This window comes from Misgurnus anguillicaudatus, chromosome 23, assembly GCF_027580225.2.
Source record: "Misgurnus anguillicaudatus chromosome 23, ASM2758022v2, whole genome shotgun sequence".
NCBI classification, from domain to species: Eukaryota; Metazoa; Chordata; class Actinopteri; order Cypriniformes; family Cobitidae; genus Misgurnus; species Misgurnus anguillicaudatus.
In genome coordinates this window covers 33216203-33230447 of record NC_073359.2, presented here as the reverse complement: position 1 = coordinate 33230447, position 14245 = coordinate 33216203, and the positions used below count along the sequence as shown (strand labels likewise).

Here is a 14245-nt window from a genome sequence, read left to right as displayed (position 1 = left end):
ATTACCTCCGCAAGCGGTCACAGTTTGATACAGTTAATGCGTGAGTAAATGCATAGATAACAGCGCTGTCAACAGCCATTTCATAAGCTATAACAACAAAATATTATTTATTCTGACATCAAATAACATTACCAGTTAAGAAATTCAGTGATATATAAGCCGTTTTGTTTGTAACTTTCCTGAATGTAGTATTTCAGTCAGTGATATTATTTGTAAAACCTCTTTGCTAACTACTTGTTGGACTGCTGAAGGCTACATGTTGCTGGTCAAAACAACCATATTATTCCAAAAAAGGCACTTAATCCACCTGTTTTACTCTATAAACTATGTATAACAAGCAGCCAACTCCGCTATACTTTTCTCTCTCTCCCGCTGCCAACCGCAGCAAACTTTGGATCAGTCCATTTCTGACGAAATGATAGGGGTGTTTGGAATGGTCCATGTATTGGGAATATAGTTTCTACATTATTCATTAAATTAATATTATTCTTCACTCTTTCAGACCCCTCTATTTATTAGTTTGTATGCAAAGAGGGAGTGATTGTGATGATGATTATTATTATAAGGGTTTGTTCAGTTCAGTAGTGTTGTAGTAATTATTATGTCAAAAACAGAAGTATAACAGTAAATAAAAATCGGTTCAGCATATCGGTTATCGGGCACATAAGCATCCAAATATTTGTTATTGGCATCGGTTTAAAAAAATGAGTATCGGTCGATCTCTACCAAAAACATTCAAATATATTTTTCCTCTTTCACTTTTTTTTTTTAAATCACTTGCTCTTTCTCACCAGTTCCTAATGTCTGCATTGACCTTAACTTTGACAATAAATAACTTTCTAGAAGAGAGAATGCAGAAGTATTCTAGTCATTTTGTTATTGCAACATGCATATTGTGGTATTAATGTTTGCGGTATTACAGTGATTTTAGTATCTTGCAGTGCCACTAAAATTTGAGGGGAAATCTGAATTGTCACTAGCCTGACGTTGCCATACTCAATTCTAGACAGAATTTGAGTCTGATACCGCTCCATTGAGCTATAATTATGAGGCGTGTCTCAACCGAAAAATGCCTCTGCACTCAATTGGATAGACCTACGACCAATCAGAGCAACGGAGTGTGTGACATATGTTGAAATTACGTCTTTGCAGCCTGACCGAACTGCTAGTTACAGTATTTCGCTACAATGACACTAACATTGTGATTATACTGAGTTAGCGAATGTACATCAACACCTATTATGTTTACAACATTTCGTTTATATCACAACATGAAGTATTTACAAAGTCATAGAGTAAAACTATCTCTTACCATTTGTACGTTAGGTGAACTTCATCCACGACGACACCCATTACGTTTGCTTGAAAATATTGGAGCCTAGCATGTCCCTCCACTTATTCAGCAACCATGATTCCGGGCTTCCGAAAAGAAGCTGGCAAAGACCGCTAATTATATCCATCTCGTCGTGCACGCTGAGTTGCATCGCCGTGATAACGTTAGCCATTTCAGTTGCGACCAACTTTTGCCGAATAGGAAGGACGGCAAAAACATCAACAAATGCCCTGCTCGCGTTTCTCTGTTCCTCTTTTAAAATCAATGCTCTGTCGATATCTTTTAGAACAGACTCAATGTCAGAATCCACACATCTGAATTCTACAGCGGCAGCCATTCAACACACGCGCTCTTTGGTGACGTGGTTCATTACGTTACTGTTGATTATCTGTCCATCATCGTATAAAGCCCGCCCTGACAATTTGATTGGTTCGACCAGCGTTTGTTCTACCATAGAAGCTACTCAACGCACAAACCACAGACCCAAATACCCGTTTACAAAATCTTGTGGGCGGGGCTAAGATGGGCTGGCACCCAGGCTAAATTGTCACAAGATTGAAATTCCCTTAAGAAAGGGGATTTTCATCCTCAAATTTATCTATCAATAGTTATTAAATAAATCTTTGTTAATGTTCATATTTCTCTCTTGTTTTTTTCTTTTATGTGACGATTATAGAGAAGTCAGTGTCAGTGTTTGAGGAAGAGTCTGTTACTCTACAAACTGGTGTTACTAAACTACAGTCAGACGCTGTGATTCAATGGATATTTGGAAATAATGAGGTCTTAGCTGAAATCAATAGAAAGGACAACATGTTCTCTACATATGATGGAGCTGATGAGAGATTCAAAGACAGATTGAAACTGGATGATCAGACTGGAGATCTCACCATCACAAACATCATGAAAGATCACTCAGGACACTATAAAGTAAAGATCACCGGTGGAGTAATTCCATGTTCTCAATTCAGCACGAGCAAAGAAACGTCATGCTGTCAATTCAATGTTGTTGTCTATGGTAAGTAGCTCATTTGATGTTTGTTTGTAGGAAATTAGGTAATGAAATATATTTAAAAAAATTAAATAAACGCCGATCGATACCGATTAAGGGCCGATATTGGTGCATTCCTGATTAATAATGAAATGTTAATGGCTATATTTCTGTCTTTTGTTTCTCTCTTCACTATGCCGTGATGTCTGATAAAGTGAGGAAAGCTGAGGGAAGTTTTGTCACTTTACCCACTGGTATAAATAATATCCAGGCTGATGATGTCATCGAGTGGATGCATGGAGATAAAGAGGTCATAGCTGAAGTCAAGAAAAAAGACAACATGTTCTCTAAATATGGTGGTGCTGATGAGAGATTCAAAGACAGATTGGAGCTGAATCATCAGACCGGATCTCTCACCATCAGTGATCTTAACCCTAAACACTCTGGACATTATACACTGAAGATCACCAGCAGTAGAGGAACATCAAGCTCTCAGTTCTGTATCGTCGTCATTGGTAAGTCTATGAATTTTAGGCGTTCTGTAATTATATTTTTCAGTTCAGAAAATAACATTTAGGGGTGGTTTCCCAGACTGGGATTTAGTCCTTGACTAAAATAAATGTGACGGTACATTCACACGGGACAGAAGCATTAGCACTTGACGGAAGGCATCACAGTGGCCGCTACACATGCTCCGGTCTTACATAAACGTAATTGGCTGGCTCTGCCTAGGTTATTTGCATAAGGCGAACTGATTGGTTGACACACACGTTGGCGCTTGAAAAGTTGAGAAATGTTAAACTTCTGCCGCTAACAATGGGATCCACAATTTATTTCGGCAGCGCATGACGTCACCCATTAAAAGTGAATGGGAAGCGTCAACGCTTACACCCCATATGAATGTACCGTAATTGCAATCTGCAATCTTAAAATACATTTTTACCCTCAAAATGCACACAATTAATGCTTTTAGTAAGGCATTTTTGTTAAAACTAGTTATATTTCCTAATTAAACTAAGGCCTAGTCCTGGCTTAAAGGGATAGTTCGGCCAAAAACGATACCAAACCCATGATTCACTCACCCCCAAGCCGTCCGAGCTGCATATGTCTATCGTTTTTCAGACAAACACATTTTCGGATATTTTGGAAAATATTTTAGATCTTTCTGTTCATTAAATGTAATGTTACGGGGTCCAGCAATAGTCCACGACCTTCAAGTCCAAAAAAGTGCGTCCATCCTTCACAAATTAAATCCAAACGGCTCCAGGATGATAAACAAAGGTCTTCTGTGGGTAATCCGTGCGGTGTTGTTGTAGAAATATCCATATTTAAAATGTTATTAACGTTATAAACTACCTTCCGGTAGCGCCGCCATCTTAGAGTGATGCGCATTCAGGATGAGAGCTTACGCAGCGTACAGAGTTTCTCTGCTGCTGCTCTGTGCCCCCGCCCTCCGAATTTGTCATACGTCACTAAGAAAAGTGCGTACACTACGCTAATACTCTCTCCTGAGTTTAAGATGGCGGCGCTAGGATGGACGCACTTTTTTGGACTTGAAGGTCGTGGACTATTGCTGGACCCCGTAACATTACATTTAATCAACAGAAAGATCTAAAATATTTTCTAAAATATCCGAAAATGTGTTTGTCTGAAAAACGATGGACATATGCAACTCGGACAGCTTGGGGGTGAGTAAATCATGGGTTTAATATCGTTTTTGGCCGAACTATCCCTTTAAGCTAATCCCTGTCCAGGAAACCACCCCTTAATCACTTCACAAAAGTTTCAGTTAGATGATCCTGCTGTTATAATTTTCTTGAGCTTTTGGTGTGGTTTTGTGGTTTTCTAGTATAGTTTCTCGTTAATTGTATATTTAAACTAGTGGTCGACCAATATCAGGTTTTTAATGGCCGATACTTAGAAATCAGTGGGGCAGATTTGCTTATATGAGGGATAAACCGAAAATATTGTGAAAGTGAAAGTAAAAGTGAAAAACTTGTCAAGTATGCAACACGTACTCAAAATGTGACCTTTGCATATAATCCATCCCAGTGAGTGGTAAACACACGCACTGCAATTCATGAACACACCTCTGGAGCATTGGAAAGTTATCCCAATGCCCAAGGACCAATTAGGGACAGTTGCCTCCTGCCCATCAGTCGCAACCTGCCGGCCGTGATACTCAAACTGGCAAGTCTCGGGTTACAAGCCCGATTCTTTTTAGGTTAGGTTTAGGTTAGGTTACTTTATTGTATTCGTAAGTAAATAATCACTAGGCTACAACTGCCCAATACACAATACTCGTAACATTTGAGTATTGTGATATTTTGTTTTGTGATAATGTATCAATTCTCAAAAAATGCAATATTGATTTTTTAAAAATACAATCATACAAGTTATGGAAGCTGTTTCGTTAAGAGTTTACATCCCCACCACTAGTTAGTATTCTTCTTAACAGTGACGGGAAGTATTAGCATAGGGCGCACCACATTTTTTTTGCTAAGGTTTGCAAATGGTGGTCTGTTTTCAAAGACAGCTTTCCTAAAATGATATCCAACCATACAACAAGATCAATATATCGTGCCAATCCACATTACCGCAACATATACCCCCACAGTATCATGATGGGTACACTGTAAAATCATTGTTGCACTTAAATTTTTAAGTTTAATCAACTTGAATTTACACATTTCTTAAATAATGACGAGTTGTTATTAAATACACTGTAAATTCACGTTGATTAAAACATTTTATGCAAGGATTGTTTACAATACTATACCCACTAACATCTTGTTTTAGGATAATTTTGTTTGGTCATTTTAATGTCTGTCAGATGTTGGCTTTACATCCATATCTTTTAGATTTATCTGCCGATTGCAATAATAAAAATGTGCAAATATCGTCCGATATATCAGCCACTGCAATAAACTTTTGTAAAATCCTCTGCATGATCTTTATGTGGTAAATATAACATGTTATGTTCTCCTGCACATTGATTTGATCTGATGTGATGTTAATCTGTGTTTTTTATGAATAAAGAGAAGATCAGACTGGTGGGATTGGGACGTTCGGTCACTCTAGACACTGGTGTTACCAAAATACAGAAAGATGATGAGATACAATGGAGATTTGGACCTGAAGACACTGTTATAGCGCAAATCACTGGAGGAACCGATAAACCTTCATATAACTTTACTGATGGAAGATTCAACGGCTTAATGCAGATGAACAAGCAGACCGGATCTCTCACCATCTCAAACATCACTGTTAAACACTCCGGAGTTTATAAACTACAGATCTGCTGCGGTAAAAAGACTGACTACAAGAAATACAACGTTTTCATCTTGGGTGAGTAATTTATTATTTTTACTAAACTGAATAATTGTTTTTTTTTTCTGAAAACTTTTTTCTTGTTTTCTGCAAATTTAATACCTTACCTTGAAAAGCATTTCAAGCAATAAGTAAGAAATAAGGCACAAGATGCTGTGCTGTATATTCAGTAAGTCACAAGCAACTGGAAAAATGGCGACTACCCCTTTAAATTTTTATTCTGGGATTTTCCAAATCAATATTGTTTCGTTAAATTGAAGTATCATTAAAATCTGAAAAATCTATATTTTTTTCCAGACCTAATTGTGCAAACAGGATTTTGGGATTTTTTTGCATGCAGCGGTGATTACTGTGTGTTATCATAAATAAAGCACAGCTATTGGTCAATCAAAATCAAGAAATGAAACCAACCATTGTATTGGAAGTAATAAAGTATTTTAACAATTTTAGTTAACCAGATGTGTTTGATGTTGGTACAGTGCCAGCGAAAGATGGAGAATCTGTGACTTTAAAGACTGAAGGTAAAATACAGAGAGGTGATCAGGTGGAGTGGAGCTTAAAAGGTGATCAGTTAAAATTGAGCAAAACTGATGAAATCACTCTGGTAACTGGAGAGAATGGAGACGACAGCAAGACTTCATATACAGATGACTGGATGCACAAAGACAGACTGAAGATGAACGCTCAGACTGGAGATCTCAACATCACAGATGTGAAGAAATCAGACGCTGGATTTTATACACTACAGCTGACAAACACTGATGGAAAAATCTCCTACGTCAAATTCAGTCTTTATATATTCGGTGAGTAACTTTTGATATAATAATTCACTTTATCATATATCAGCATAAACAACTGATGCTCTGAAATCCGTTACCCTTTGATCAAAAATGGTTTACTACAAGTGACAGCCCATAATATGATCTAACACAATATACTGAATGATTTCACATTATATTTCACTTTCACTTTCGGTTTGGCATCTACAATGCTGGCACTGTTTGTCAAAGCACTAAGTCACTGAAAAACATAATTGTTAAATTGAAACCCTCCTCTCCTTACCCCACAATATCACCTCACTTTTTAATTTAATAATTAATTGACATATTAGGACCAGAGCTTGTGCTACTGCTAAATACATTTTTGATGTATGGCTCAGTACCTGCCAACGCCCGCCGTATCTTCTATCCTAATAAAGCTACTACTATCTAACTTTCAGCGAATATCTGTATTACCTTTCATCTCCAAGGTGATGGAGAAAATTTTGTTGTTACAGCTGATTTATGAAACATTTCAATCTGGATTTAAATCTTTGCATAGCATGGAAAGAATTTGTTAAAGTACTAAATATAGTTTTAATGGCAACGACTTATCTTAGTTATGCTTGATCTTTCCTCAGCCTTTGACACTGTTGACCATGAGATACTTATCTCCCGATTTGAATCTTTTGTTGGTCTGGAAGGCACTGTCCTAAGATGATTTAAATAATTTATAACTAACATACGATTTAAGGTTAAAGGGGTCATATATTATGATTTAATTCTACAATGTAAATTAAGTATTTGGTGTCCCCAGAGTGTAAAGTTCTAGCTCTAAATACCATAAAGATAATTTATTGTTTTTATTGTTTTGTTTTTAATTTTGTTTACATATTTACTGTATTTTCTGTTTGTATCTTAAAAAAGAATGAAAAATAAATATGGATGAACATTAAAACTTTGCTAAAACAACAAAGCTGGTGGTGGTGGCCTAAGACTTTTGCACAGTTCTGTACATCATCATGCAGTACAGGGATATATAATATATACATTTTAAATGGCTTATTGTGATGTTTAACTGTGATCCAAGCTCTAGACATATAGTCTGTGCCACCCTGCTGTGTCTCTGGGGATTGTCATTCCATCAGATCTCAAGTTTCTCTGGTGGAATTCCTTTGAAGCTTGTTTGAAGATTGAATTTGTTAAAATTGTCACCCATTTATGATCCTGGCCACAGTGTGGTAGGTGATAAGGATCTCGGGTGAGTGTGTTGCCTGAAGACCTAGTTATCTAAGGTCACAGTTTTAAGGTCGTTATAATTCAGATCTGACTCCTAGCCAGAGCCGGACAGTAACGGAGTACATTTACTTGAGTACAGTACTTAAGTACAATTTTGAGGGATCTGTACTTTACTTGAGTATCATTTTTTTGGAGTACTCATGACTTTACTCAAGTACATTTGAGAGGCAAATATTTTACTCTTTACTCCACTACATTTCTATCCATAACCGTAAGTACACGTTACTTTTTCTTAAAAAAAAAAAAGGAAAAAATAAAAATCTCAGAAACCCTCAACTTGTTGTTTCCCTCTCTTAAACATGATTGGATTGTGCAGGCGCAACTGATTGGGACAGCCTATCAGCAATCACCTTCAGCTTTCCGCCAAATTCACCATGGTCAGATTTAGATAAGAGACGAAACCACTCACGAAACAATGGATGAAGACGCAGCAGGTCCATTCTGGGAATGTGTCAACCCGTGGCCACACCTCGCCAGACTATTAAATGTTCTGAACAAGTTAATGATAGTTTTCTTTTCAAGTGTTTGCTGTGTTTACCAAAACAAAACTTCAGCGGCAGGAATCACTGGTGAGCCCGGATTATTGTTGTTCAAAATGAATTACTCGTCATCACACTCTTACTTGATCTGGACAAACTCAGCATCACAAGACAGGTTTAAGACTCCAGCTTCAACATTTGACCACTGTTTATGATTAAACTGGTTTGCAGTAACATTAATTTCTTAATTTATGCCAGGAGTCCATAATAATGAATCTGTAACGCTCGTTATTTTGAATAGAAATCATCATCCGTAAAACATTTATTCTCGTCTTCTCCGGTTTATTTGTGTTCAAATAGATAAAATATACAGAATCCGCCAGGGCTATTAGTACAATGGTGAGCATATTTGGGGAAATAATGATTAATTATCACATGTTAGTAAAATATTTAGTCTTACAGAATAACATTTCTATTAATTTTCCACTGATTTATGCGATCTGAAGAGCTCAAACAGTGAATGGAGCAATTTGTCTCCTCTTCCTGATTGGTGTCAGATTTGACCTCAGAGCTCTATCATTTGCTGTACAGCTGTCAATCATCTCACGTGGTTCAACGTGCACTGTGGCAGTAGTAATGCAACATTTAGAAAATGTACTCTTGTACTCTTGATACTCAAGTACTTTTAAAAACAAGTACTTTTGTACTTTTACTTAAGTAGACATCTGACTGCAGTACTTTTACTTTTACTTGAGTCAAATTTAGCAAGGTGTAACTGTACTTTTACTCAAGTACTGAAGCTGTGTCCTCTGTCCGCCTCTGCTCCTAGCCGTCTGCTACACACCTTATCTGCAAGTCTTGATGATGTCAAATCTTGGCTTTGTTATAATTTTTTCTTCTTAAACACGGATAAACCTGCAGTCATAGATTTTATCCTTCGAACTCCAGGCCCCAAAATCTGCCTGATCCTAAGCATTTAAACTCTTTACCTCCTCCCAGGTGCACAACCTGGTGGTGGAATTTGATTATTATTTAAAATCTGAACAGATTAGTTTGGTTGTAAGTTCCAGCTTTTTTGCCTCTGGTTCCTCTTAAAAATTAAAAAATTTCTCTCTAAGGCTTCACTAAAGACTGCCATCCATGTCTTTATCGCGTTAATTAAATTACTGTAATTCTCTTTATTGTGGTATCTCCAAAACGCAGATTTCAAGCTTACAAGTGCTACATAATGCTGCGTCAAGATTTCTGAAGGGACGTAAAAATTCCCCTTCTGAAATCCCAGCACTTTCTGGCTGTCTTGAACTTCACCACAAAATCTTTGGAAAATCCCCAAGAGACTAAAGCCTTCACACTCATTGGTAGATGGAGAGGGCAGGTCACATGTGTGTATGTATATAATATGCCTGCCAAAGTAAAGTCAATGTGTGGGAAACATTGTAAAGTTATGACTACATGTGAAGAAACATTTCTAAATGTTTAATGTAATTGTGTGATTATTGTTTTAACAGCCAAGTCTGGTGGAAACAATCCCACTCAGCAGATCCCAGGTTAGATTATGTACACCTCTCAATCTTTGAATGTCTTTTTTTAGTTTGATTTATGTTAACTGTATTTATATCAAGCATTATTACATTTTTGTGTATTGCAGAATTTCTATTAAACTTAATGTTTGTTTAAACAGGCCATGCTTGTGGAACAGGACTGAACAAACCAGGTATGTGTTCAACACAGATTGGAAGATGCATACATTTAAAGAGTAGATGAATGTTCATTTGTGACAATGTAGAGATATACATGACTTAGTAACAAATACTAATTGTTTAATTGATTTTGCAAATGTGATTTCTGAATGCATTTTGATGATAAATTGTTATTAATGCATGTTAATGCTCTTGATCGCTCTCTTTTTTTTCATTTGTGTTTTCTGACTCAGCAGGTGTCAGTGGAAATGAAGCAACGATGGTTCAGATGCCTTTACTGAAATAAACAGCTGACAGATGCTCAACATCATCAACATCTACAGTGACAAATCTTTCTTACATCAGGTAGATAGATAATTAGAGAGATAGATAGCAATTGGTTGATCAAACCAATTGATGGATAGATAAATTAACCCTTTGTGTGCTGTTGAGCTCAAGAACTAAAAGTTTTTTAGATGATAAAAGGGAAACAAACTTCCATTTATTTGCCGTCCACAATGATCAGAACCTTTTATATATTAAATAGCTGTTACTCACCCCACATCATTTAAACTGGGGGTTTTAAACCATTTCGTGCATTCTGACTTCAAGAGTTTTAATCCTCATGCTAAACAAATGCAAAGTGTCAAAAAAGCATTAAGGGTATTCTTGTGCCAAACTCACGCCGCCTCTTTCCTACAAGTTTTTTTCGAACATGGGTACCTGTTATGTATAATCCCTTGTTCCTTTTATGGGCACTTCCTTCGGAAAAGCACGCCCACACGTCAATCAAAATGAGAGCGAGAACTTTGAGTAGAAGTCACGGGCATTACTGCACACGATACCTTTTATAACCAATACGTTTTATATCAAGAATCAAGAAGTGCACGAAAGAAGAAGTGTGTTTTTGCATGTAAAGCTTTCCAAGTAAGCCTGCCTTAAGTCCAATTTATAGTCGTGCGTAAGCTCTACGTCGTAGGTTATCCGTAGCCTCTGCATAGCCTGACGTGCACCTCGCAAAATTTTTAACAGCGCTTCAGTTCTGCGCAAACCACAAGCACTGTGATTGGTCCACAAGAGCCCCTCCCATCAGGTAAAAAACTATTTCATAGGTATTTCCGTTTGTGAAAACAGAGATGGACCAAGTTGAGGAGTGAATTAACTCAAACTGCAAGAAAAGTCGCTATTTATTTACTTCCATCATTGCTGGTCTTCTCAAAAAATACCCAACAAGTTGCTGTTTCTTCTTCGTTTGTGGGTTAAACTTGCCAAGCTGCTTCTTCATTGACGGTTGCGCTCCTACTGTGGTTTCATGCGTGGATACTGCCTACCAGCAGTCTGCATTTGTGCTTGCACGTCTACGCGGACGACAACACAAAAGTATAAATGAAAACTGATGCATAACCTACACCATCAAGGCTACGCCATAGGACTTGCGCACAACTATAATAAGAAAATTTATTCAGTGTAGCAGGCAGCAGAGTTTTGCTTGTGTGTTTGTTTAACACTGGATTTCATTGAAATGGGGTCATAAGTCGCAGGCGGTAAGTAAAACTGCATCAAATGTCTACGTTAGATAATGGGATAATGTTTTGCGTGTGTTACTTGCTCATGACTCGCTCCTCCCGCACTACGTCTCTGAGATCTCATGCTTTTCCACAAACAATCGCTATAGCTGATCTGTCTCTTATAAATCTGATAAAACTAAAGACTCCTCTAAGACTTTCTAATACTATACTAAAGATTAACGTGAGATGAGCAGAAACAGCGTGTGTTTTGTGACCTTTAACCGTTTGACTCTTATGTCTTTGATATTGTGTGACACTAGACAGTATTACTTTCATTTATGACACTCATTTATTCATTACAACATATAGTAAGAAGATCTGTGTGTAGTCAATTTTACATGTTTTATACATTTTTATAACTGTTAACACTTCATAACAGGAGGATCATGTCTTTATTATAATGAATGAGATTGTGGAAGTTCAGTGTGTATTTAAAATGCACATCATTAAAAAAACAGTGTAGGTCATTAAGTGCCAGGGCTGGGTTTCCCGATAACGATTGAACTTAGCACTTAAAAGCGCTTTCTACGAGCTACTTAACGAACATTCGTTGTTCATTTACGTGCATTTCCCAAAGTTGCACGTGAAACGATCGCTCGCAGCTGGGTTTTAAGTGCTACTTACGAGTCGCTATCCATTTGTCAAGTGCTGAAATGTCACCAATAGAATGACTCGAATTTGTAGCAGAAGCTTGTTTAGGCTTATGATCTTCAGCCGATGTGCACTAATATTTTTAATAATATATATTTCATTATTGTTCAATGACTTTTTAAATGTTTTAATAATTTATTAAATATTCTTTTCCGTATTTAGTTAGGACTCGTCCCATTGCGAAATGCCTTCTGCGTTTCTATTATAGTTTAGATTATTATTATTATTATTTGTTGTTTATTATCTATGTTTATTAATTATTATGGATTATTGCATTGTACCATAAATATTTATTTGGTTTCTTTAATTAGATGCCATTTCCCTTCAAAACAATGTTTAGATGAATTATAGCAGCAATCGGTATGAACCATTTATCAATTTGCTATACCAACTTTTACCAAAATACAAAAAACTTTTACCAACTTGTACAAAATACGTTTTCCTTCTTTATTAATTTATGTTTAGTCATTTAAATTTAAACATTACATTATCGTCATTGCAGGAGTGCAATTTGCTGGTTGTCCTGTAGGTGACCTTGTAACTCTGTTGTCTTACGATGCACTTATGAATGAACGATTACTCCAGACCACTCGTAGATCTACGATGATTTTCAAGTGCAACTTAAGTTACGAAGCTTTTGGGAAACAGCCCGTAATTCTAAGATGATTCGTACGATCGTTTTTACGATCTACTTAGCCTTACGATGCTTTTGGGAAACCCGGCCCAGATCAGTATAAGATATTGATGCCTGTTTTGTTTTTATTTTAATCTTTATCATTTCGCTAAGTATTTTAAATAACTATTGTATGCTTAAATGTTTTTGCTATGGAAGTATATTGCACTTACCTTATTGCACTTTTCAACTGCAGTCAAATATATTTGCTCATTTTTATTTTACTTTAGATGTGTCATTTAAATGAATACATATAGCAGTATTATTAAACTTTGTATCATTTCGGTCCTAATGTACCACTATTATTATTATTAATAAATGGTAAAATGTCACATGAAGTGTCTTTATTTTACACTTTTCCATTAAATTTTGACAGAAATATGTTTATTACTCTGCTTGTTAAATCAATCCAACATTTACTCTCTTCTTGAACAGCAGCATTTCTATAAAATATTGCACGTTTTTACGCTGGAGGTAAGTTTTTGTAGCACTTTTCTATATTATTGCAGAATCGCTTTGAGGTTCTCACTTTTGTTGCTTTTGGTAAAAGTAACTGCTAAATGTAAATGTAAGTTTCTTTGGGAAAATGACTTTGTCCATAACTCAAACATACTGTAGTCAAATTTAATGTTAGTTAACACTTCTCATCCATAATCACAAGAACAATACAGAAATAAAGAGATGATAGAATAAAATGAGAAGATTGTTTTGATGAATATTGGTTGAGATGTCTAGAAACCAAACCCAGTGGAAGTTTACCTTTGATGTCTTTGAAAAACCTGGAGATAGAGACCATTATCTACTTGTGAAGAAAATACAACAACATAATATTAAACAAGTGTAATAGAAAAAATAGCAGTAAAAGTTAGAAGGGAATTGTGGGTAAAATGGAGGATGTTTGAATTGGACATAATCTCCCATCCACTGTATTCAAAAAATATATAGCCATATAGTGTATGAGACAAATATATAAAATACCATAAAATGTAGCTACTATGGCATTCTTAACTAAAAAAAAAATGTTAAGTATCTGCAAGATTGCACTATTACATAAAAAGTTATATTATTAGAGTATAAAACCCTGACCAAAACATAATGTTAGCATTAAGCTAGCCAAAGGTGAGAGTGACAAAGATGGCAAAAAATAAAATGGTGTTGAAGTGGAGTAAATAATTTGCGAGAAATCCAACTTGATCATGAAAGTATTTTTTAATCTAACTTATTTAATCTAAGCTACTTATTTTCTTAATAAACAGCCTGTTTCGTCATCTTAAATTTTTGCATCACGTTTGTTTTTTTGTTAACATGTTGAAATTTAATTAAAATGGTGCAAAATTGTGTAAAATAAATTAATGTGCTTATTTGTAATATATTTACACATTAAAATAAAAATATTTAAATACTAATAATTGTAATTTCTTCATGATTCATAAGCTGCAGTAGGCCACATGTGACACATGCAAGCCATTGCCGACTTGCTGTTGGCT

General features: G+C 36.0%; 1 protein-coding gene across 2 annotated transcripts in view; it reads left to right on the top strand.

The window, feature by feature from the left end:
- Positions 1-10197, top strand: part of LOC141359320 (uncharacterized) — a 256996-nt gene extending 246799 nt beyond the window's left edge. Inside the window, exons 5-11 of one of the 2 annotated variants that reach the window (XM_073861589.1) lie at positions 2010-2348; positions 2537-2836; positions 5361-5669; positions 6131-6454; positions 9696-9734; positions 9869-9901; positions 10124-10197. In XM_073861589.1, the coding sequence (XP_073717690.1) occupies positions 2010-2348; positions 2537-2836; positions 5361-5669; positions 6131-6454; positions 9696-9734; positions 9869-9901; positions 10124-10173 (1394 nt within the window). In that variant the 3' untranslated portion in view covers positions 10174-10197. Of the gene's footprint in view, positions 1-2009; positions 2349-2536; positions 2837-5360; positions 5670-6130; positions 6455-9695; positions 9735-9868; positions 9902-10120 lie in introns of both variants that reach the window. The other variant, XM_073861588.1, reaches the window with a different exon arrangement.
- The last annotated feature ends 4048 nt before the right edge of the window (positions 10198-14245 follow it).